At 31.5% G+C, this 24,035-nt stretch overlaps 1 protein-coding gene across 1 annotated transcript in view; it reads left to right on the plus strand.

Annotated features, from left to right (window-relative positions):
- Positions 1-24,035, plus strand: part of LOC128988436 (potassium voltage-gated channel subfamily H member 2-like) — a 322,627-nt gene that overhangs the window by 26,246 nt on the left and 272,346 nt on the right. The window contains exon 3 of the mRNA XM_054409711.1: positions 21,310-21,453. Coding sequence (XP_054265686.1) covers positions 21,310-21,453 — 144 coding nt within the window. The remainder of the gene's footprint in view (positions 1-21,309; positions 21,454-24,035) is intronic.

A 24,035-nucleotide genomic window follows, 5' to 3' on the forward strand; every position in this document is an offset into this window, starting at 1 on the left:
GGTTTGAATTTCAATCCATTCAGTAAGTTAAACGAATTAAATGCCTCTAATAATACAGTAATACAAAGAGATCTTATCAATTTTGATTTGCTTAAAATGAATCTAGAAGTTGAGAATTGGGATGTTTGTTTGTTATCCAACAATGTTAATGATGTTTATGATGCGTTCCATGATAAACTTTTAGATATTATAAGTAATTCTAAGCTAGTTGTCAAACAAAATAAATTTCAAAAGGCTAAGTCAGTGAGTCCTTGGATTAATACAAATATTCTAAATAGAATATCAAAAAGAAACAAATTATACAAACTGCATAAGAAAAGACCTTATGATATGCATTTTAACAACTATTTTTATCGTTTCTGTGAAAAGTTAAGATCTGACATGGATGTAGCTAAGAGTGCGTTTTTGGAAAATAAAATAAATATGTGTAATGGTGATTCTTCTCAGTATTGGAAAGTTTTAAATAACATAATTGGTAACTCAGATAGTAAAAATGTTAGTAAGATAGAATTAGAAGATGGTACAATAGTAAGTGATCCACAACAGGTTGCGGAAGAAATCAATAATTACTTTATCGCAGTGCAAAGTCATGGCCAAGGTCACAGCGGTCCACTCCCTCCCCCGCCCCTTGCGTTGCAAGTCCAACCTCACTCCTTCTTTGTAGCCCCCACTACTGTCACTGAAGTTCTTTCTACATTAAATAATTTAAAAAACAAAAAGTCCACAGGGTTTGATCAAATATCCGTTCAAGTTGTAAAAACTGTTGCCGAAAGTATTGCTCCCATTTTGGTTCATTTAATTAATTTAAGCTTTTCGACCGGGATTTTTCCAGAAAAACTCAAACAAAGCATAATTGTTCCGATTTATAAAAAAAATTCTTCGTTAAAATTAGATAATCTAAGACCTATTAGTTTGCTCTCTGTTTTTTCTAAAGTTATTGAAAAGTTGATGAAAAACAGACTTATTAAATACTTAGACAATTTAAAATTTTTCAGCAATTTTCAATTTGGATTCAGAAAGGGAAAATCAACCGAGGACGCATTAATTACCGTAACAGAAAAAATTTATAGCAGTTTCAACAACAAAAATAAATCCACAGGCTTATTCATTGATTTCAAAAAAGCTTTTGACTTAGTAGACCATGATATTTTGTTATCTAAACTCAATGCAGCAGGCGTAAGAGGAACCGCGCTGAGTTGGTTCAGCAGTTTTTTGTCCAATAGAATACAACAAACCAAGATCCTAAACCGATTAAGCTCGCCGCTACATGTAAAGACAGGAGTCCCCCAGGGATCGGTGACATCTGACACCCTTTTCCTTATCTTCATCAACGATCTGCTCACACTTCCTTTTCATGGACAAATCTGTGCATTTGCCGATGACGTCGCCCTCTTTTATTCCGAAAAGAATAGTGATTTAACTTTCAACAAAATTAAAGATGACTTAATTTTGCTTAGTAACTGGTGTGCAGCAAACAAAATGCAAGTCAATGTTGAAAAAACCAAATACATTAATTTTAATTTAGTACATAGTTTTAACTTTATAAATGATCTCGTTTTCCACACTTTTGGCTGTTCCTTTAATTCTTGTAAATGTAAAAAAATTGAAAAGGTTAACAATTTTCGCTATCTTGGGGTCATTTTAGACGAAAATTTAAATTGGGATAAACATGTGACAAACCTGCATTCAAAAATTAAATTCTCCATAAGAACCTTTTATTTTTTAAAAAATATTTGTAGTAGATTTTTATTGCGAACCCTTTACTTTGCTTTAATTGATTCAAGATTACAGTACGCCATCCAGTGTTGGGGGGGTACCTATAAATGTCATACTGATAAATTAAGAGTCACACAAAATCATTTTATTAGATTAATTTCAAAATGCCAAATAAGAGAAAGTTCCTTTCCGTTATTTTTTGAACTTAAAATACTTCCGATTCAACATTTATATATTTACAAGGTTTTACGGCTTTTTTATGTTCGAAGTGGAAATACAGGAACAAGTAACCTTTTGTACAATACTAGAAATCACAACCAAGGAATGTTCAGATTACCTAAAGTAAACAAATCGCTCTTCAGACATTCTTATCAGTACAACGGACCTAAATATTTCAATCAATTACCGGGAGATATCAGAAGTTGTTCATCCTTAAATTTGTTTTCTTTAAAATTGAAACATTGGCTTTTCAAAACTCCAGTCATTGATTTTTTAAATCAGGTTCTAAGTTAACAAAATATTTTTGTATGGCCTTTTCAATTTTATTTCAATTCCATCTGTTTTTTTTCTTGCATATTTTGTTTGTGTTATTCATAATTAGTAATGAATGTATTTGGTTTAACGAACAAAGTTCTCATTATTATAAGGTAATTATTTGATTTTTTGTTATAACAATAGAGAAGTTTTATTTATATTTACTGTATATGTATAAGTTAATATAAGTGTCAAACGGCGCCACGGAGAGCGGCATGGTTATTAATCACTTCTTTCAACAAGGACTGGACTCATACAATTTTTTATTACTTGTAAATAACTGTGTTTTTTCTTTCATGTTGTCACAAATACTGGAGACTGTGACAACATAGTTCCAAGGTGAATTTGTTTTGTAATTTTAAAAAACTTGTATTTGGGGAATAAAGTCATTATTTCATTATTTCATTATTTCACTTCACATTAATTTTTTTAAATTTTTTATTGTTTTTATACAGGGTGATTGAAAAGTCCCGGAACAGTGTAATATATTTTACACTATTTTAGATAAAGGGATGAAACTTGGTAAATCATTTAAAACCATAAATGTCCAATTTTTAAACCTATTGTTACTTTTTTATCCGTTAAGGGGGACGGCCCACGAGGACAGCCGTTAAAAGATTCAAAATGGTGGATTCAAGAAATATTTAACCGGCTGCCATTTTTGCCTAGGTTGTTGGTTTAAATTCGGATTTTCAGCAATGTGTTTTACTGAATAAGACCTTTAATTTGATACCAAACTCGACCTATGCTGCTATTTAAGAATTTGTCTTACTCCTTATGGACCGTCCCCCTTAAGAGGCGAAAAAGTAATAATAGCTTGAAAGAGTAGACAGTTATGGTTATTATTTATACACCAAGTTTTATTACTTTATCTATAATGTAAAAATATATTAAGCCGTTCTGGGACTTTTCAATCACACTGTACATTCTTAGCTATACATTGTGTTTGAGCATTGTATTAATAAATAATTTTTTTCCGTAAACAAAATTTACGCTTTGAATTAATACATCCTGAAAACAACAGTATAATCTACAATTTGTGTTGCTGCTTGCAGAGCTATTATTAATAGTAAACTAGCTGGAAGTAGTTGGCAAGATCCCATTGCAGAACAGTGGTCTACATGGAACAAGGTTTTGTATAGTCTCGAGTATGAAATAAATAGTTAAATGTTATTGATAATCTAGTATTGCTATTACATCGTGCTATTAAATTTATTAAGAACTTAGAACCATGTACCCACCCTACGCTTTAATATTCCTCCCCCATCACAAAAGGATGGGTAGAGCATTACAATAACAATAGAAAAAACTAACAATTTTTTTGAGCTTAACAATCTTTATAAATTTGCTTAGGGTTTATACGTAAATAACAGACCAATAATCGTAGCAATAGGAGACCACACATATTGGAATATGTTTTATCGTTTAAAGCAGAAACAGACCCTAGTCAGCTTGAAAGGAGTAAAGGGTAAATAAAATAATCTAAACACTATTGTTGAAAAGAACAGAATTTAATTTTGACTTAGTAGCTATATGAATTTGACTTGTGAATAGCTCTTAAAATATGTTTAACAAAGTATTTAATAAGTTACTTAATAAACGTTGAGTTTGTACGTAAACACGATCAGACATATTATTAGTTTGTATAATTAATTAAATGTTTCAGTTCGTAGAAGTAGTATTATTTGAGTTGCAACTCTATTCGAGCGGAGATATTTGTTTTTCTATATATATTTTTTATCAAATGCTAGTAAATAGTAAGTATTTTTTAGGATTAAAAATCATCAGGTTATTGAACTAATAAGACGTATTTGAAACATTGTACGAAAAAAGTGAGTTTTTATCCAACGTTTTCATAAAATATGAATTATTCACACAAAAATTGTTTGGCGAATTGTAAAATTTGTATATAGGAATCGACATTGTATTTAAAATCACGATTCCTTCATATAACTTTGATTCAGTCAATTTCATAAAAAAACTGAAGTCTTAATATCTTAGAATTGAGTTTTAAGTATTAGGTATTTTAAACTAACTATTTACAGAAATCGTTAGGATATTACATTACTATTGGATCCACCACCAAAATCAGATAAAGAAAGAGGCCCGACGTTTATGAAATTTAGGAAATTATTCATTTAAGAATGAAAGTGTCCTTGTCTAAACTAGTACTGTTGATTGTTTACCTTAATATACCCTTTTGTGTGATATGGAAATAATGTATGAGATTTTATATGGCTATGAGATGTTTCATTAATGAAATTGCATGACTAGCAACATTGTTAATTTCAATTTGAATTCGTCATAAGCAGTTAGTGCATTACAAGCGACAAGTTATTGGGAGGTAATTTCAATTTTCTATAAAATACAAGATATCCCAAACATAACAAAAATTTGTCGCCCTTTATATTATGAATTAAATTTGTCTTGCAAAGTTTTATTAGGCATCAACACGAATCGATATTGTGTGGAAATCATCGTTAGATCAAAACTAAAAAAGAAATTGAAAGATTCAATGATATTGCATACATCTGGGAAAAATGAACTGGTATCCAAAATATTACTGTTTACTACAGTTTTATATCAGTGCGTACAGTTGGATTAAGAGGGTCAGTTTCTGTAGCGGGTAAATACAACATGAGCCCTCAGGGTTGGGCAGATTGCTTGCTCATACTCCGCCAACATCGCGAACTTTCATCGCCCTTACAGGAACAAAAGGGTTGTTAAGATTTTAATCTTTTGTTTTGAAATGTATATGAAGACAGGCCTAACAGTTTGGATTAAAAAGAATATCTGACACAACTTCTAAATTATTTCATTTGTAGTGTTGTAATTCTGATGATCATTGTACGGCTGAATAGTTGGACTGCTAAAAAATAGTTGTGGATTTGTTTTGTATACAATCATGCTAAATAAATGAACATATTATTTAGCATTTCAGACCATGGATGGGACTTTTGAGCAAGAATCAACTAACCAATATAGTTTCACATGGTTTGATAATAATTAGTTTATGCTGCATTTACATTTTATAGATACATTTATCTCATCAAAATTTCATTTATTTGTCGAAATAAAATGTATATTACATATCTACTTTTTGTTGTCAGCTAAAAAAATGTTTTCTTTCACTTTCTACACAAAAAAACTATCGTACACTGACTATATAAAAAACTTATAGAATCAATATACAGGGGTGGTGAGAAGTCCCGGGACAGCTTAATATATTTTTAAATCGTAACAGATGGAGTCATACAAGTTGGTACACTGTTACTTTTCACGCTACCTCCTCAGGGCCACCTGATATAATTCGGAAGAAAATAAAAAACGTATGCATTCAGTCAAAAATGGCAGTCGTTCAAAGATTCAAAATTGTAAATTCAAGAAATCTTTGAATGGCTGTTATTTTTGCCTCGGTTGTCCGTTTCAGTTCAAATTTGTGCCATTTTATTTGACTAACAAAGACATTTAATTTCATGTGCATATCAACCTATGCTTACATTAAGATTTTTCTGACTCCTTGTGGATCGCCCCCTGAAGTTCTAGTGGCTCATTGAAGTTGTAGTTAAATAGTGTTTTATAACCAGTAAAAGTGTTGGTACACTGTTACTCATAACATTCCAAACTTGTTCCAAACTTGTCCAAAGTTTTCAGTAACATTCCAACACTGTTACTGGTTATTTTTTTACCGTTATAGCTCCATCTGTAGTGTTTAAAAACTAACTATGATTCCTCATCATATATGGATAGTATATGGAAGAAGTTGTAATTTTCCAACCATCCCAATTTGATATTAAAAAAAAAACAAACAAGAAAACCTTTATTCAGATAAATATCATTACGGGTTATGTAAAAATATTACTTTGGAAAAATTACACTTGCACACAATACAAATAACTCAACAAAATCAGTTTCAGTAGTCATGCTTAGAATAACTCTAATCATATTTCAAGTTACTATATTGCAATTTATACACATTCGTATGCTACTTCTTAACCCTTATTTTCTAACAGCTGATGCAGTTTCCTATTATATAAAAAATAAACGTACGATAAATTAAGAATTGTTTGGCTCTATAGTTCATTGTGTTCTACTAAGTTCTTTATTTAAAATGTGTTATCTTTTTCATGTAATAGATTTGATTTTGTTCTCAGTAAAGTATATAAATTTGGTTCCGCTGCTCTAGAGACAACGTCATTTGTATTCCGACCGACCGCACTTCTAACTGACAAATCCTTGTATCGATCAATCGTCCTACCTTATACCTTCTTCTAGGACTAAAATGAGGCCAATGGTAAACACAGTTGCTGTTTTCAGTTTATGTTTAGTACCTATACTACTAAGGTACAGCACAGCTATGGTGAAACCCGTTCAAAACTAGTATCTAATATTAATTAAATAAAAAATAAACTTTAGTTTAAAAATACCAACACCACAGTAAACCTGCAGACTAATCGAATTTGCATTTACCTGGTTTTATTTTCACTCAAATATTCCCTAAACTGTCTTATTTATTTTCTGTACTTTCGTGTAAGCGTTTGCACGGATATGTCCTAGTCCATTTGGAAACATACACTATTTATGCATCCAATAAATAAAAAAAACTACTTTCAATGTGTTTCTGCCAGTACCTCAAAAATGCCGCGTGGTGTCTCTCAAAAACTTACATATTTGATAAAAGACTAACCATACATCAAACTTGACTAATGAATACTAAATTACCAACACTTTCCTAATTAACACTTCCAAATTATTTTCTATTATCCCTATACAACACCTTCTGGACATAGATTGAGCTTTATTATAAGCTAAGGGTACACAGAACAACCTATATAGGTTACCTCTATCAATAAAACTGCATAAAGGATGAGCGCGAGCCAGGTCATAAAATATTAACATGGCCAGAGCGCCGGCTGGGGACTATTACGGGACCCCCTGCATTAAACCTGCAGCTGCCAATTGTAGGCTGCCTACATGTTGTATGCAATTTGGTGTGGTTATGGAATTTACAGTTACCATGCTGTATTGTCCTGGGGTATAGTAAAACTTGCTTATATATTGTAATAAACTGTTGAGTCCTAAGTTAATGGAATGCGTTGTTACTGAAAGAGCTTAGTTTGTTTTACGATAAGAAGATGACTCAGTTTGAAAATTTTCATTTTGTTCACTACAGATGGGTTATATACTTGCGCCTATAGTATCATTGAAGTATGGGGGTTAAAGATGTATATCCATTTAATAATAATGGCTACAAGCTTGTCAACATCCACGTTCCATAGTGTATTTTAAGTGTTGATTTCAGGTACTTAGATAAAATTCTTTTATTAAACAGATTTTGTTCTACTAGAAAATCCTTAATCTAGAAACAAAAAAATGAACTAAAATAAGTTTAGGTAGACATAAACTTACATAGTTTGGTGTATTCATGCATGATTTTTTTAAATTTGTTTCGATTATTTCATATATTAATTTATGTAATTTTAAAACCTATACTCTAACCAAACCCCTTTAAATGTAATAACTATGAGGTTGACAATAAAAAAGTCATATTTAAGTACAGAAAATTCCAAATCTGAAATTGATGTTTCTAAAGTAAAGTTGCGTAAATGTGACTAAATCTTAGTTAGTTATATTTCATTCTTATTATTGATTTTTTTATTATTTATCATAATTATAAAAACATGTGTTATCATAAAAAATTATAAACATGTGATGGTAGCTAACATTCCCGATTAACATATAGATGCATTCTTATATCAAAAATCCTATTGGGCTCTACCCCAGAAACTCTGTAGCTTCCCATGTTAACATAATGAGTGTTTATATTTAAAAGGAATGAAATAATTTTGTTAGCTGTTTCAACTACACAAGTTGGTTCTATGATATTAAATAGCATTAAAAAGTTATAAGGTCACCAACAGGGTGCAGCACTATTAATTTTTTTCATTTATGACAAGATTTAAATTGAACCAAATAGCAACCAAAGCTGTTAAAAATGAGAATATCACCTTGTTTATGTAATATTTATGAAGTTGACAATAAAAAGGCATATTTAAGTACAGAAAATTCCAACACCGAATTTGACGTTTATATAGTAAAGTTACGTAAATGTGACTAATTCTTAATTATACTTTATTCTTATTATTGATTTTTTTATTATTTATCGTAATTATAAAAAAACATAAACTTTTTTAGAATTAAATGACATGAACAAGCCAACATCTTAAGTTAAACAGAGGTTTTCAGCCAAGGAAGAAAACTTCAAAGTTTCTCTCGCTCAAAACGTCATTTGACGTAAATGTTACGTAACAAAAGTTCCCCGCTGTCTCAAAGTCCGATTGACGTCATAGCTGAGTGTAAATAATAATACCTTTATAATATTTTTTTTATTTATTTGGATGTGCATTAGCATAAGGCAAGAAACCATTATCTGATTAAATTTTAATAGAAATTCGGGTATCTTTAAAAATATCGTTTAAAAGTAGAGTTGTTAATGCAGAAAATATACTGAAATATTCTAACATGTCGTTTGTTTGACTATAAATAACTGATATGCATCAGTTATTAGATTACACGAAATAAAATAACTAATTATTCCTAACCCTTCAAATAGACATTATCCTGTTTGAACTATTATTTTGCACCATAGAATGCGTAAATATTGTTAAACTGTCAGTTTACACAAGATGGTTAGTGAGTGATATGTTCATTTGTGTTTGGGGCTTAATATTTTTTTATTCTTAAGCTAAAATTACCAAGCCAAGCGATCAGAAAATATTTAAATAAGATACTATTTAAATCTACGATTCAAATTCAGATGCTAATACAACTATGTCTGAGGAGGTTTTATCACTTGGCATTGTAAATAATAGTATGGAATGTGATGGTTATGATGAACCTAAGAACAGTCAGTACGTAGGGGAATATCGGTCATCTCTACGGGTGGTATACGGATATACTGTATTCGTCCACCATACGTTTTTTGTGGGCCTACAACGGACATCTGTAAAATCAAATTTTATTTTCTTTATAGATTTTGTACAAAATTATTTCAGCGCTAAGAAAACTCTAGTTTATGATCCTTGAATTATTTAAGCAAATTCACTACAAAACGTGGTATTTACATTTTCAATGCATTTTGTGATCTTTACAGAATATACATGCAAATTTGAAACTTTTGTTAATAGGTTTTCGCAGACAGAGGTCCTGGGAAAAACGTTAGTGCATTTTATAAAGATTTTATATAATGCTAGTGCTTTCCGTAGATTTAATAAAACGTGCAATGCTGATCAAGAAGTCATTTTATATGGTAAGCTAGCAGAGTACCATCCTTCGTAAGGGGGTGGCGTATGTATAAAATGCTTATTGCAGTTATACTCGTGATCTGCGTTTTCAATGGAGCAAGATATGGTTTGAGAAATTTTGGTTCTTTAAAATTTACGGTATGCTATGGTATAACACATCTACCATAGCCATAATGTTTTACAGCTGCACCTTAACAAAAAACGTAAATTATTAAACATTCTCACAATATCACAAATTATTTATTGATTTAAAAACATAAACATAACTGTAAACAATCCTACTTTTACTGTTTTCATCGTGTTTCACAGCTTTTTGATGCTGCTTCGTTTAAATAGTTAAACTATGTTGGTTATATATAGGTTTATATAAATGTTGGTTATATTATAAATAGTTTTATATTGTTTAGTCTATGGTTCAAGTTATCTGTTGTCATACATGAAAAAAATTAACAGTGCTTCACCCTGTTGGTAAACCTTGTAACTTCTTAATGCTATTAAATAAATATCATAGAACCAACTTAATTGGACAAATTCTTTGAATACCCATCAGAATGACATGGAAACTTTTAGCTCCCCTATATATTTCTCAAGAATATCAAGTACTTCTCTGCAATGTCAGCTCAGTTGGTCCAGTAGTTTTCATTTGATGTAACTTGAGAGTTACAGCCTACACAAGAATCCATACTTTCACATTTTATAATATTACTAGGATAGTAGCTTAATGTTAGTCAACATTAAAAGTTAGATATTTTACAATGTAATTTATGATGATTAAGAATGTTTTACACTACGAACAAAAGGGACTGATTAAAGTTAGCAAACTTGGAGAGATATTGTCAGAAGCACCCAAAAAGGACAGTGAACTTATTATAAAAAGTTTGGAACTTTTACAGTGAAACAGAGCTACTCGAGTTTAAACATTGCTGGGATTTTGACAACAGTTTTTTTTTACAGTTACTTAACTAGTTACAGATACTTTAATACTTAACTCTGTTGAAACTCTTCATACTGCTATGTTGTGTAGGCTGTAATTTAGCAACTCTTAATAACAATTGGTCAACAATTGAATTAGCATCGAATTAGAATGTTTATAATGCACATGTATTTGGGGAGTATGTTTTGAGGCCTATAATAACTTGCTTCAAAAAGATGGAATTATTTTTTTGCTGGAGACCAGTTAGTTGTCATATAGTTTTCCCTCTCAAGCACTGAAAGTTGTTTGCAGGCTAATAACCTATAAATAATGTTTTGGTTTAAGTAGAGGGGGGGCCTAATTCAACATTTGGAACATAACAATACTTATAGGTAATTATAGGTGGTGAAAGTTTTTTTGTTGCTGGACGAAAACCTATAAACTCGTTTTTATTTTTGTTTTCATTCCCGCTTTATTTTTAATTACTTGGTATTTGAAGAACCAAGACTGGTAATTTTATAGATACTGTTAAATAAAAGAAAAAAATTGAATTAAAAAAATTACTATTATTTTATAACATATGTCATTACAATTTTCATCTACTGTGTGTTACAAAAGGGTTGTTTTTCTCTTTATTATATTGACTGGTATGTTTATTATTCCGTCTATGATTACTAACCTCAGTTTAAAAGAAGCTCAAAGATAGTATAAGATAAATTTATATTTTGCTTGCTCATTTAGAAATGAAATATTATCATTAAATCATAAGGTTTACAAAACCGTTTTGGCAGAATAAACTTTCGCAATTTTTTTTTTGTGAAAAACAATCACTAAAGAATATTTTGTCATTCTTCAAATACCTCTTAATTACCACTGCGTCGCCGATGACCAGATGATCTGGATAGGCTGTGTCAACTGCATATCTGTATTACGGATGGCTCCTCTCCAAGGTTCCCTCCTTATAGTATATAGTAGTAGTAGAGCGGTTAGTCGGAATATTAACTACGTTATTACTGGGCGATAACCGATACAGAGTTCTAGGTAAACAGAATATAAATTATGTTATTTTAGGTACTTTCCTGTTAAAGGTAACATTCATTATTATCGATGATTTTTTTCTCGATATATCGATGTTTTTGTTTTCCGATCCATTACAAATTGACAACAACTAACTGATCTTGTTTAGGCTAAAATAGTCTGTTATATGGATTAAGAAATGAAACTGTTCTAAGCTAACCTAACATAACCAACCAAACTTGCTTTACCATTAAAAAAAATCTTTTGGGTTTGAATAAAAAAGGCAAGTTATAAACACGGAATTTTGAAATGTTACAGCAAGTTTGGTTAGTTATGTTAGGTTGTTTTTTTTTAGAACAGTTTCATTGAACAGAGTTTCAGGTTCGTTGATATTTTTCTAGTAATCGTGGTTGATACTGAACAAAATCTTTCGTAGTTGTCAGCTGATATGTTTCAATTTGTTAATATCGATATATCGAGAAAAAAATCATCGATAAAAATGAATGTTCCCTTTAACAGGAAAGTACCTTATTTTAAATCCCATTTAGAAACCAATATGGATAGATTTTTGAAACGATAAAGGGTTAAGAGGTTAAAGGGCATTAACCTAATTGCCTACACCAAACCAGGTCATGGCCAAAGAATAAAGTCAAATGACTATATCAACATAAGGTTTTATGTGAAGGATAAAATAGTAGAATATTACATACTGTATAGGTCTAGGAGTTTAAGGTAACAATATTTGCATATTAGTTTAACTTTTTTAACATAAGAAAAGCTTATTTTAATCGATGGATGTTTTCCTTCCATTCACTTCGCATTATAAAATCTACGACGCAATATACATCATTGTTATTCAAGACTTGTGGTCGTCCTGACAAGCAAGTTTTAGTGAATACTGATCGTTTCTTTCACCACTTGCAACGGACCTTGCACATTATATAACAATTTAATTGTTGTTTTATATTTAATATTTTGGTTTTATAATTTATTTGTAGGAGTATAACTATTATACTTACAACGACAAAATAAAATGAAACAGATTAATGTTGTTAACCAAAATAACCAAGCAGCGCATTAGGATTGATTTGTTTATATATAACAAAACAATTAATTAATTAAGTCAATTAATTAGTGTTAATTGTTAAAAACTATTGAATGGATGTAAATATGTGGATACTAATCAATACTATATAAATAGCATAACTTTCACATTGCAATACATCCAAAATAATTATAATTATATACTAACACTAAATAGGATTAACAATCAAACAAAATAATTGAACGATGATTATAATGTTTAATTGATAATAGAAAATAAAACGACGACGATGGAGTTATCTGATGCATTAGATAAAATGTCTATAATAAAATAAAAACTAACAAATAATGAGTAGCAATAGCATTTACTAAACCTTGGACGATTCAGTGATACTTTAAAACAAATTAATGCACAATGTCATTAAATTTGTAATTATAAAAATTATTTGGACGGTATAAGTTAATCTTTATAAGAAAATATAGGTATTTACTATAATTTTTACACATAGAATCGTAGATTTCATGGAAAACTATGTATTAGCTCAATAACTTTCCATTTACCTTTTAAGATAGTCTAAGGAAGTAAATGTTGTACACTTTAGTGTTGCTAGCATAACTGAGAATGCTAGAAGTTCTCCTTGTTACAACCATTGCTACAACAGTATGTAAACAACCTCAGTTGTCCTCAATGTTCACAATAGGTTTCGATGGGGAGTTTACAAACAGAAACTTGACATTTCCGACACTATTATTGCCAACTACCCCGTATATTTGACATGCTTTTATTTAGGAATATTGCAAAGACCTAAGGTATCCTAATGCTACAACAATACAAACCTTAAAATAAAAACTATTTCGCTCAGTTCACTATTCCTGTAAATGAAGTATTAAACTGTAGTTACACATTAATAACCAAGCATAAGAGCTTATGACTTTAAGTTTCGAAGATTGCACGTTAAACATTTTCATTGTTACAACCTCACTCAACTATTCGACCGAATTCACAGGTTTTACTACAAACCTTACCCACGACGGTATGAGGTCATAAACTCGCAATACTTCTAACACGTGACCAAGGTCCAAGCTCTATAAAATCGGCTATCGACAAATAAAATAACAATAAAGTATAGTTTGTCAAATTTTGTCGGTTTCAAAAGTCGATAAAGCTTTTTTCATAGTAATTTGTAGTTGTACATTTTAGTTTTAGTGAAAGGACCTATTGTTAGTCGCAGTTTTAAGATGACCCTGTGCAGGTAAAACTTTGGATTCAGGTGTAGACTATACATATTTTTACTTTCTACCCATATACCATACTATATGAATAAAGTATTGTTTTCGTCAAAACTTTCAAGTTTAAGTTTTGAGTGGATATATCCGGTTTTAGTCCCGGATTCAAATTTCCTTTAAAATGGCCTGAACGATTTTGATAAATAAGGTTAAGTATGTTATATCCCTTTCACTTTTAAAGAAAATGTTATAACTCACATTACTGGAATAAAAACGGTTCAAAAGCTATTGTAACTTACGTTTTTTCATACAAAACCCCATAATATTACAGAAAATCGTTTATTATAATTAGTATGTGAGTGTCCTTATAATTCTAAACTAAATAGTGCAATACTCCATTTCTGCAAAAAATAAGGTTAAAAATAAATTGCCTTTTTTAATTTTCCCTATAAATTATTATAGTTACTTCCGGCGCTTTTGACTTCAATACCTCAAAGGTTTCATCTATTGTTTCCAATTTTGTAACTATTGAACATTCTTTAGATGATCAACTTAAACGATTTTGGGTGTTAGAACATATCACAGTCCATGCATCAGTTAACCCTGAAGAATAAAAATGTGAGATGATCTATTGTAATGCTGTAAAACGGAATCAAGAAGGAAGATACATTAGATTATTTTCTGTTAGTGTTCTGTTTATTTAATTTGATTGGTGTTATCTAATAATTGATCCTTATTGAAAAGAAAATGTTTCTTTTGGCGGGCGGTATTATTATTATTATTGGCGGGCGGGCGGGCGGGTTAAGGCCAAATCAATATATAATTATTCAACTTTCATAGTATACTGTACAAACACAAAGATTGAATTAGAAACTTGAATCGCTTTTGAACCAACAGATTCTTCTGAAGAAATTCATTATGTTCCTATCTCCATGTTATTCAGCATGTCAAAAGAAACATCACATGTTTCACATTGTGTTCTATATCATCTTGTTTTCGGTCTATATGACTGTAAGCGTGTTTTACTAAAACATTCATAACTTCTTGACGGTTTGAGCTAAAGCGTTGAAATTCTGCAACGTTGTTTTCTTATTGACCACTATCTTTGTACATAATATGAATTAAACCTCTTAAACTGTTTGAATTTTTCGGTTATTTTAATTATTTGATGCCAAATTCCACGGAACCCGTTCATTTTACAAAATAAATGCAAGGGATATAATACTTAGTACATTAAATGCAGATTTCAAAGATATCTATAACGGTAGTTTGGACAAATAATAACTGAGAAATTAATTTTTCTTGCTTTATCTACAGTCTTCTCCATTTAAACAATGTTAAAAAGTAGTGTTATTGATTCAAAATTGTTTTAATACTTATATTCATAGTAAATAAAGTTACTTTTCACAAGCTGTTAAAGTAACTTGTTACCATACATATTTTAAAAGCGGAAAAAAACTAGTATAAGCTTGCTGCATCATATCTTGGCAAAAAAAACAGATTTTTCTTCTGGAAGTCAAGGGAAAAGCCAAATTACAATTCTGGAAACAATAAAACCTTCCGGAGGAGGTGAGATAAAAGTGAGGGTAAGATAGGTTGTGAATGGTGAAAGAAGCGCTCTGCATTGACAAGGACTTGGTTGGTTTGACGACTGCAAGACTTGAATCTCAATGATGAAGATTGCGTCGTAGACTTATTGAGGGAAATAAATTTGAAAATAAAATTTGCATTGATAACCTCAAACAATTTACAACTTATTTTCTCCAATACCTTAGGTGGCTTAAAATACTTTTTCTAGACTGTGCAACGTCTTACTATACAAATTTGTAAATATAATCATAATATTCTTTAATGTGAATGACTGCGATAACAAGGTGTATTGCTGCCTTGTTATATTTAACTATATTCATCTTGTTCTTTTGATAGCTACTAAGTGATACATATTTATATATGATTGATTATTATTTTCTATATAAATTTTAATGACCGATCTGTATTTATCAGTTCAATTAGGGACATAATCTCATTACTCATACCTAATGCATGTTGTAACAAATTGACTACGGTTTTAGATTGGAAACAGTTCCGGTACATAATGTGTATAATTCTTGAATCACTTACCTCTGAGGTAGACACAGCTGATCTAAATCTGATTGAGGCTCTTAACTGTACATTTCAGATCATAATATTATACAGGGTGGCTGAAAAGTAACTTGCACCCCCCTTAACTTTTCAACCATTTGAGATATTTGAAATCGGTTTGCGGCAACCTTCTTAGATATTAGGGGCTACAATAATTATGGTCGATTTTGAAATAACATAAAGAAAATAGAAATCAGACCATTAATAACAAAAGGGCAGTTAAAAATGATTGAGACAATGGTTATTTAACGTAATTTTGAACTGCAATTTTGTTATTAACGGCCCGATTTCTATTTTCTTTACGTTAATTGTTATGTTTTGTCAAGACCTACAAAATGATACCAAACTCGACTATACTTGCTTTTTGAACATTTTGAGCTACCCCCACCCCCGTTTCCCCTAAGGGCAAAATTTCCAAAACTGGCCATAATTATTGTAGCCCTTCTTATCCAAACAAGTTGCCGCAAACTGATTTCAAATATCTCAAATAGTTAAAAAGTTAAAGAGGGTGCAATTTATTTTTTTTGTCGCCCTCATGGTTATTTGCTATTGAAACGTTTTAGGGCGCCATTTTATTATTAGTGAGCCGATTTTGGTTTTCTTTATGTTAATTTTAATGTTTAGTCAAGACCTGTAAAATGATACCAAACTCGACTATACTTGTCATTTGAAATTTTTTAGCCACTTCCTACCCCCGCTACCCCTAAGGGTAAAATTTTCAAAATCGACCATAATTATTGTAACCCTTCATATCTAAAAAGGTTGCCTTAAACCGATTTCAAATATCTCAAATGGTTGAAAAGTTAAGGGGGGTGCAAGTTACTTTTCAGCCATCCTGTATATTGTTGGTTCAATGGAAGATACTAACCAGAATATCTTTCTGGGTAGAAAGGTGCTTACTGTGATTACCTTCATATCTGAAGGATACTGCTTCTATCACAATTGTCTATTCTGAAGCCATCCCCATTTGTCTTAGGGATATTTACAATTGATGTAGTAGATGCTGAAGTAAAAGGTCAACGTCAGATCGAAAAAGATAGAGGTTAACTGGTTAACTGTATAGAGGTTTAGAGGTTAACTGTAAGAAAGGACCATGAGGTCCTAAGTCTCAATAAAGAATGATTTTCATTTCATTCATTTCAAGAAAGATCTAGGTTTGGACCTTTCCAAAGAAATGTCAATATCGCCATCAACTCTGTACAACACAAAAATAAAATAAATCTAATACTTAGTGTGATGGTTTTTTTTTATGTTACGCCCTCCTAGACATTGTTTTGGAGTTATCAAGAATCAAGCCTAAATATATACATTTACAAAATGTTTCCCCAAATCCCCTTTACCCAGTGACGTCACAGCTGATCGACCACCTGTACAGCGCTACCTTGGACGGGGTGGAGACGCGTGCAGTTTATTGATCTCCTTCGCACGCGTGTCAGAGTGCGTTGACCTCAACCCTGGAACCTGCCCTATGCTGAGCCTCCTGTTGATTCAAGGTCACCTGATTGCTGCATTCTGATAGCAATATAACCGTGATTATGTGCAGTTGTTGCAATTGGGTGGAAAATGACGTGATTCGTTTGGTATAGTCGCACCCTTAAAAGAGTTTAGACAGATGTTTTAAATGCGAACAGAGGAACATGTTTTGTGTATTTAAATGGCAAAGGGTGGCGGATTCAGAAATTTGAAATTGGGTAGATTGGAAGTGGATTCAGAAATTAATTTGTTATAATAAAAAAACTTGTTCTTTGATACCCCTAAGTATTAAAAGAAATACTTTGCAGGGAGGGGATAAGTTGATTTTAAAATAATAACGTACCTATATACAATCTTTTGGCCTAACAAACCAGTCTTTTTGACTATCGCTGATTCAATGTACTGTAGTGTCTTATTTTATCCAAATGTACAAAAACGTATAAATCTTCCTTTTGTATCGGTAACAAGTTTTGATCATTATTAAAATATACATTTTTTTGCAAGGGTCCCTTGGTTAAAAATATTCATATAATACCATTTTCAATCTGTAATTTTATAATTTCTTACAAACCATTGTACCCACTATTATAAAATGTGTGCTTCGTGATTTAAAACGCTATACTTTGTTGATCAGTATTGCTTAGTCTTTACACTCAAGGGCTGATTACTGCATTGCTTTGTTGTATCAGTCAAATAGTATGTTTTTGTTGTCTGGGATACTACGAGCGAACAATGTATCTTTTAAAATATTCATCTGATTTATTATAACAAGAAAGCTCCATGTAAACTGCTCCTTAGGATTACGTTTATATACAGACTATAGTTTTAACCATTAATAGACCATTCAACTACGAAACACAATATGTATGTTATACATACGTTTACATCCAGCAGTAAATAACAATTCAACAGCGAATGATTAACTTATTCCAGCATATTTACTAAATTTGGGATTATTCCATAAATTAATTTAAAACAAATTCATGATTTACTTTTTAATTAAACTCTTAACTACTTTCTCTAGTATCCTACATATAATTTATAACAGATTCTATCTAAAAACGTACAACTTGATTTTTATGGTTCGTTTAAAACCTAAAATAACATTTTAAAACATGGTTTAAAATTAAGGCCCATGTGTATGCATAGGTAACAACATTCAACTTGGTACGTTATTTTTATCTTCTACTAAAACCGAATACCAAAATACTAAACAGTCTCACTTAATTTTCCACGAAAAAGTTTTAACTTTAAGTTATCATGGTTAGGTAATTTATGTTGAATCTACATACATGAGTATTACATTTTAGTGATCACTAACATATAAAGAAGGTCCTTGCCCATTTAATTACAGTTTTATGTATAAAACAATACCTGAAAAACTGACATAACCAGATGTCAAGGAAAGCAAATAATATTTATCTTCAATTTCCATTGTCTGCAGGTGAACATATGGTACGGTTCGAACAAAGAACTAATCTTGGACACTTCCTTCGAACGATACGACCCTCTCAAAGTTACCCCCACCCCTCTACGGCAGAATTGCCTGGCATCATAAACCTACATTCTCAGCTTCGTTTCCTCCCAGGTCCCTTGACCTATTTCGGTCAAACCAAACATAAACAACCTTTAAAATATTATATGGCGTTTGGTTAATAATGATTTATAATTTTATTTAAGTAAACGGTTCAGGTAATTTTATTTTTGTCGCACAAGCTACAGATTCTAAAACGGATGGTTGCCTGCAGTGTGTCTGTCTTGTTATTATGATAGGTTTGATAACCCGATATGCATTTTATTGTCATACAATCATAGTGCAATTGTAAACAATATATCGCTAAGCCATCAGGTAATAAACTTCACGATGTTATAATAATCAATTGTTACATCGTGAGAAAAGGCGTTTAAAACCCATCCCATATTACTGAGTATAAGTAAAATAGAAATGCAAATGTTTATATAATTTCTCACATTCCTCAAATGACGTAATAAGAATATTAACTTAAGCTATAAATTTTAGAAGCGCTATCACGTTAACCTATTAAAAATAAAATCATACATTATAAAAATTGGAGGAAAGTAAACAATTCTACAAATGTTCATTTTAATATAATGATTTTAGTGAGAATGCGTATTTGCTCTAATGTGTTGTGTTTAAATTGAACACCCTTTAGTGGTGTTAAAATAGTGGTTATATAGTTTGTTGTGGTTTGTGGTTATATAATTGTAACTCCACATCGTTAACAACGCTCATAATCTAAAGCTTTTAAGGACTAAATAATAATTATTTTTTACTTTGAATATATATTGATTAAGTTTTTCGTTTAAATAAACAATAGTAGTTTTAAAATAGCATTTTAATATTTTAACACTATGAAGTAACGTTAAAAATACAACCGTATTTTGTTAAACAAATAATACACACTTTTCAAAAGTGTTTTGATCAAAACATACTCATTTTTCAGTCACTAATTTATTTAATATAGCTTATGAAGCGATTACCGAATAAATTCAACTAAAAAAACTATCCATTAAACCTTTTGACGGGTTAGTTCCTCACACAATCTATGGACAACACCGATTTTACATAATAATAGGCTAATAGTATGCGACGAATCAATTAATTCCTCTGCACATGAACCTGGGTGTTTCCAAACAACAAATCAAATTATGGTCGGGCCATTGGACACCTGCCATTGTGGAACTTGCCAAGAACTACTTAAAGCAAATTATCTTGGGTTCCATCTAACTTTATTGTGCCTGACTGGCCATTTCAGATCGCACCCAATCGAAAATAATAAAGCTTGGTGATGATCCTATTGCTTAGTCTAAATCGCTTATATTAACCCATACAGTCTAATAAATATTTCCTTTTTATTTAATCAGTAGAGTCGCATTTAATTTGTTTTCCAAATTACAGAGAAATAATTTAGCCTCGTAAATACAACCTTTTTGTCAATTCATACTAAATAAAATTTAAAAACTTGGTGTTTTTAAATTATGGCCATCATATTAAGGGCCGTAATTTTCATTCATGATAGAACGCTTAGTTCACGTTGAAAATTTAAATTACGCCATCATGACTCAAATGTGGGCTTTAAGGGATTAAAATTTATTTGGCGATAGCGAAACATAATATGTTTTGAACGCAAAATACCGAATCCCTAAGAGCCTTAGTCAAACAAAATAAAACCAGCTAAGACGGTAGCGACTCAAAACTATCTCAACCTTTCTGACCAGCAGAAATTATTGAAATAAGTTGATTCAAAAGAGTTGATTGACAAAAAGTAAATTCTTTTTTGTGACGGAAAAATATCAAGTATTCGATAATACAGAAAACAAAAAAATCTTGAAATAGAAAATTGTATACCTAAAAAAAGTTGGTTAGCATCTAGATTACTGTTTTACGTCCAGCATGTCTTAAATACCAGTAAAAATTAGATGCCATGGTGGCAACCAGTTTCGAATTTTTCTTAGGTTTTGGGCGTCTGTGTTCTGACCAACTAAGAGTCAGAAATAAATAGTCCGTTTGAAGTTTACAAAAAATATAATACAATTACAATAAAACTAACAAATAGGATTTGAGTATTGGTTAGACCACGGTAAAAAAACGGAATAACATTCTACGTTAATAGAATGACGTGACAGCATCAAAGTAAGTTGATTTGTTTTTCGTTTTTCCGTTCGTTTTGGTAATTTTTTGCTATAATTAATGTTCGTATGGCCCGTGCTCATCTAACATTTTCGTCCGTTATAAGTTTCGTCAATACCCTTCAAAATATGAAGTAATGAAGACTTTTTCAGACCTTATAAGCCCAATCCAAGAATCTGAACCATTCACCATATTAACCAAGGATTACTCCATATCATTTAAACTAGTTGACAGAGTTTGTGCACATATAAAGACCCGATTGATCACCAAACCATTGTATTTTTCAGGTACCAAGTTCCTATGTAGCGAGGTGATAGCGCCTGTCAAGAGCGAAGTGGATGATATTTGTCTTTACATCATCAACTTCGAGGACCTGACCAATCCACAACCATTCGTGGAGGAACCTGCTTCCAACCACCGCCTTAGTAAATGTAAGTCATCCCCATTTACGCATACGCCTTAGTAAATGTAAGTCATCCCCATGTACGCAACCGCCTTAGTAAATGTAAGTCATCCCCATGTACGCATACGCCTTAGTAAATGTAAGTCATCCCCATGTACGCATACGCCTTAGTAAATGTAAGTCATCCCCATGTACGCATGCGCCTTAGTAAATGTAAGTCATCCCCATGTACGCATACGCCTTAGTAAATGTAAGTCATCCCCATGTACGCATACGCCTTAGTAAACGTAAGTCATCCCCATGTACGCATACGCCTTAGTAAATGTAAGTCATCCCCATGTACGCATACGCCTTAGTAAATGTAAGTCATCCCCATGTACGCATACACCTTAGGAAATGTAAGTCATCCCCATGTACGCATACGCCTTAGGAAATGTAAGTCATCCCCATGTACGCATACGCCTTAGTAAATGTAAGTCATCCCCATGTACGCATACGCCTTAGTAAATGTAAGTCATCCCCATGTACGCATACGCCTTAGTAAATGTAAGTCATCCCCATGTACGCATATGCCTTAGTAAATGTAAGTCATCCCCATGTACGCATACGCCTTAGTAAATGTAAGTCATCCCCATGTACGCATACGCCTTAGTAAATTTAAGTCATCCCCATGTACGCATACGCCTTAGTAAATGTAAGTCATCCCCATGTACGCATACGCCTTAGGAAATGTAAGTCATCCCCATGTACGCATACGCCTAGTGTGATTCACCACCACACCACTGTCTTTAAATAGTGTTTTTTTTCTTTTAGGATTGTAGGCAAGATCCCGGGATTGTTTTTCCCATTACCTTAGGCTAGACCTTGGGGTTAGGCATTATTGCTTAGAAAAAAGATTCATTGGGGATTTGGTGGTAATTGAACCCAGGACCTCAGAGACCGAGGTCCCGTGCTCTAACCAGGAGCTCTCCCTTGTCTTTAGAGGTATTTGCATAACACAGTCTATGTTACGCAAATACCTAAAGAACATAGCGCATCGTAAACATATTTTAATCGTTATAGTCATATTATTTGTTGTATAAACTTTCTTCAAACAAATAGAATAGTTAAATATCTTTATGACAGCTCTTCGTTGGTTTTGTAAACAAGACGGAAACAATTTTAAAACTTACTTGTATAGGTAAGTTAAAATACGTAGGTCCGAAAAATTATAGTTTGAATAACCTGATACTTACACTGGTTTATAGCTTAGTTTGAAATCGATGTCGTTTATGTAATAAACATAAAGTTGGATTATCACTGTTTGTTTTTCAATTTCTCATTACAATATGTCCTTTAAGATAAACAATGCATGTTAATATGTTTTTTTTTATTTGTTCTCAGGTGATGTTTTTTCTATACGTATTGAAACCTTATAATTAGAATCGCTTTTGGTTTTAAAACGTATTTACAGCTTATAGAGGTGGTTGGAATGTATTTTCATCCTCAGCTTCGGAACATGGTAATGCCACTAAACTTGGTTCTACAAAATATTATCTATATATTAATAGACAAGCATGTTTCTTTAAAACCTTTTTTCTCAGCTCGTGTGCATCGTAGGGAAAATATACCCATACTGTTAGAAAGATATTTTCCTGTATGTGTGCAGAATCCCTTTATAAATTAAAATAGGCTCAAAAAAGAGTTCAAAAAATGAATTTAAATTTAAATAAAATTAACATGGGCCTTATGGGTTGCTATGCTGGTGACCAAATATAAACAGAAAATAAAAACAAATGGAAGATGTTTTATTTACACCGTGGGGTGAAAAATAGAGAAGTCTGAACATTAGATATTTTTGGTCGAGTTTTCGACCACTGGACGACCTCTAGTATTAAGTACACCCAAACCATCCTGATATCGTTAAGAGCAGAGTTGATTCTATCTAAGAAGTTTGAATTCATCAGCGGTTCTTGGTGATTAGGTTAATTGAACTATAATCTTAATGGCTAAGCCAAGCAAAAAGTTTAATCCCCTATTATATTACAACTGTTATGTACGTTATTAGTATCATTAAGGTATTCATGACCCTTACTATTAGTAAACCTAACTTTGTTCTTATAATATCTTTAAGCTCTACTACCACACAATCCGACCAACAAACTCTTCAAAACATTAACCTTAAGATTATGAATTAATTAAATAATAAAGACTATAATCAACAAGATGCTTTTACATAACGATGATGTAAGCCGAAAAAGTGTATACGATTGATTCCTTGATGCTGTTTAGAGCTTCAAAACATTTTACTAATTCACGTGAGCACGTCAATTGAGGTTTTAACCGTCATACAAAGGAACTCATTGCATTGGACAGTTTTAAATTTCAACTAAATATTTAATGGCAATGAACAATATTGAAAGCATTAACCATATTTGTTTAAGACAAATTTTTTCATCAAAACAACGACTCTAAACATTGCGGGATGTTTAATCCTGTTACCTTTTAGGTTCCCATTAAAATATGTTTGGACAATGCAGTAGGAATACCGTGATGTCAATAATAAGGAATATAGATTATTTTAACGAATATAATTATAAAAACTGTACAAAAAATACTGTATGGTAGATC

The sequence above is a fragment of the Macrosteles quadrilineatus genome, unplaced genomic scaffold (genome assembly GCF_028750875.1).
Source record: "Macrosteles quadrilineatus isolate MER2022 unplaced genomic scaffold, UCM_ALF_1.0 Scaffold_3__2_contigs__length_128488019, whole genome shotgun sequence".
In the NCBI taxonomy this organism is placed as follows: domain Eukaryota; kingdom Metazoa; phylum Arthropoda; class Insecta; order Hemiptera; family Cicadellidae; genus Macrosteles; species Macrosteles quadrilineatus.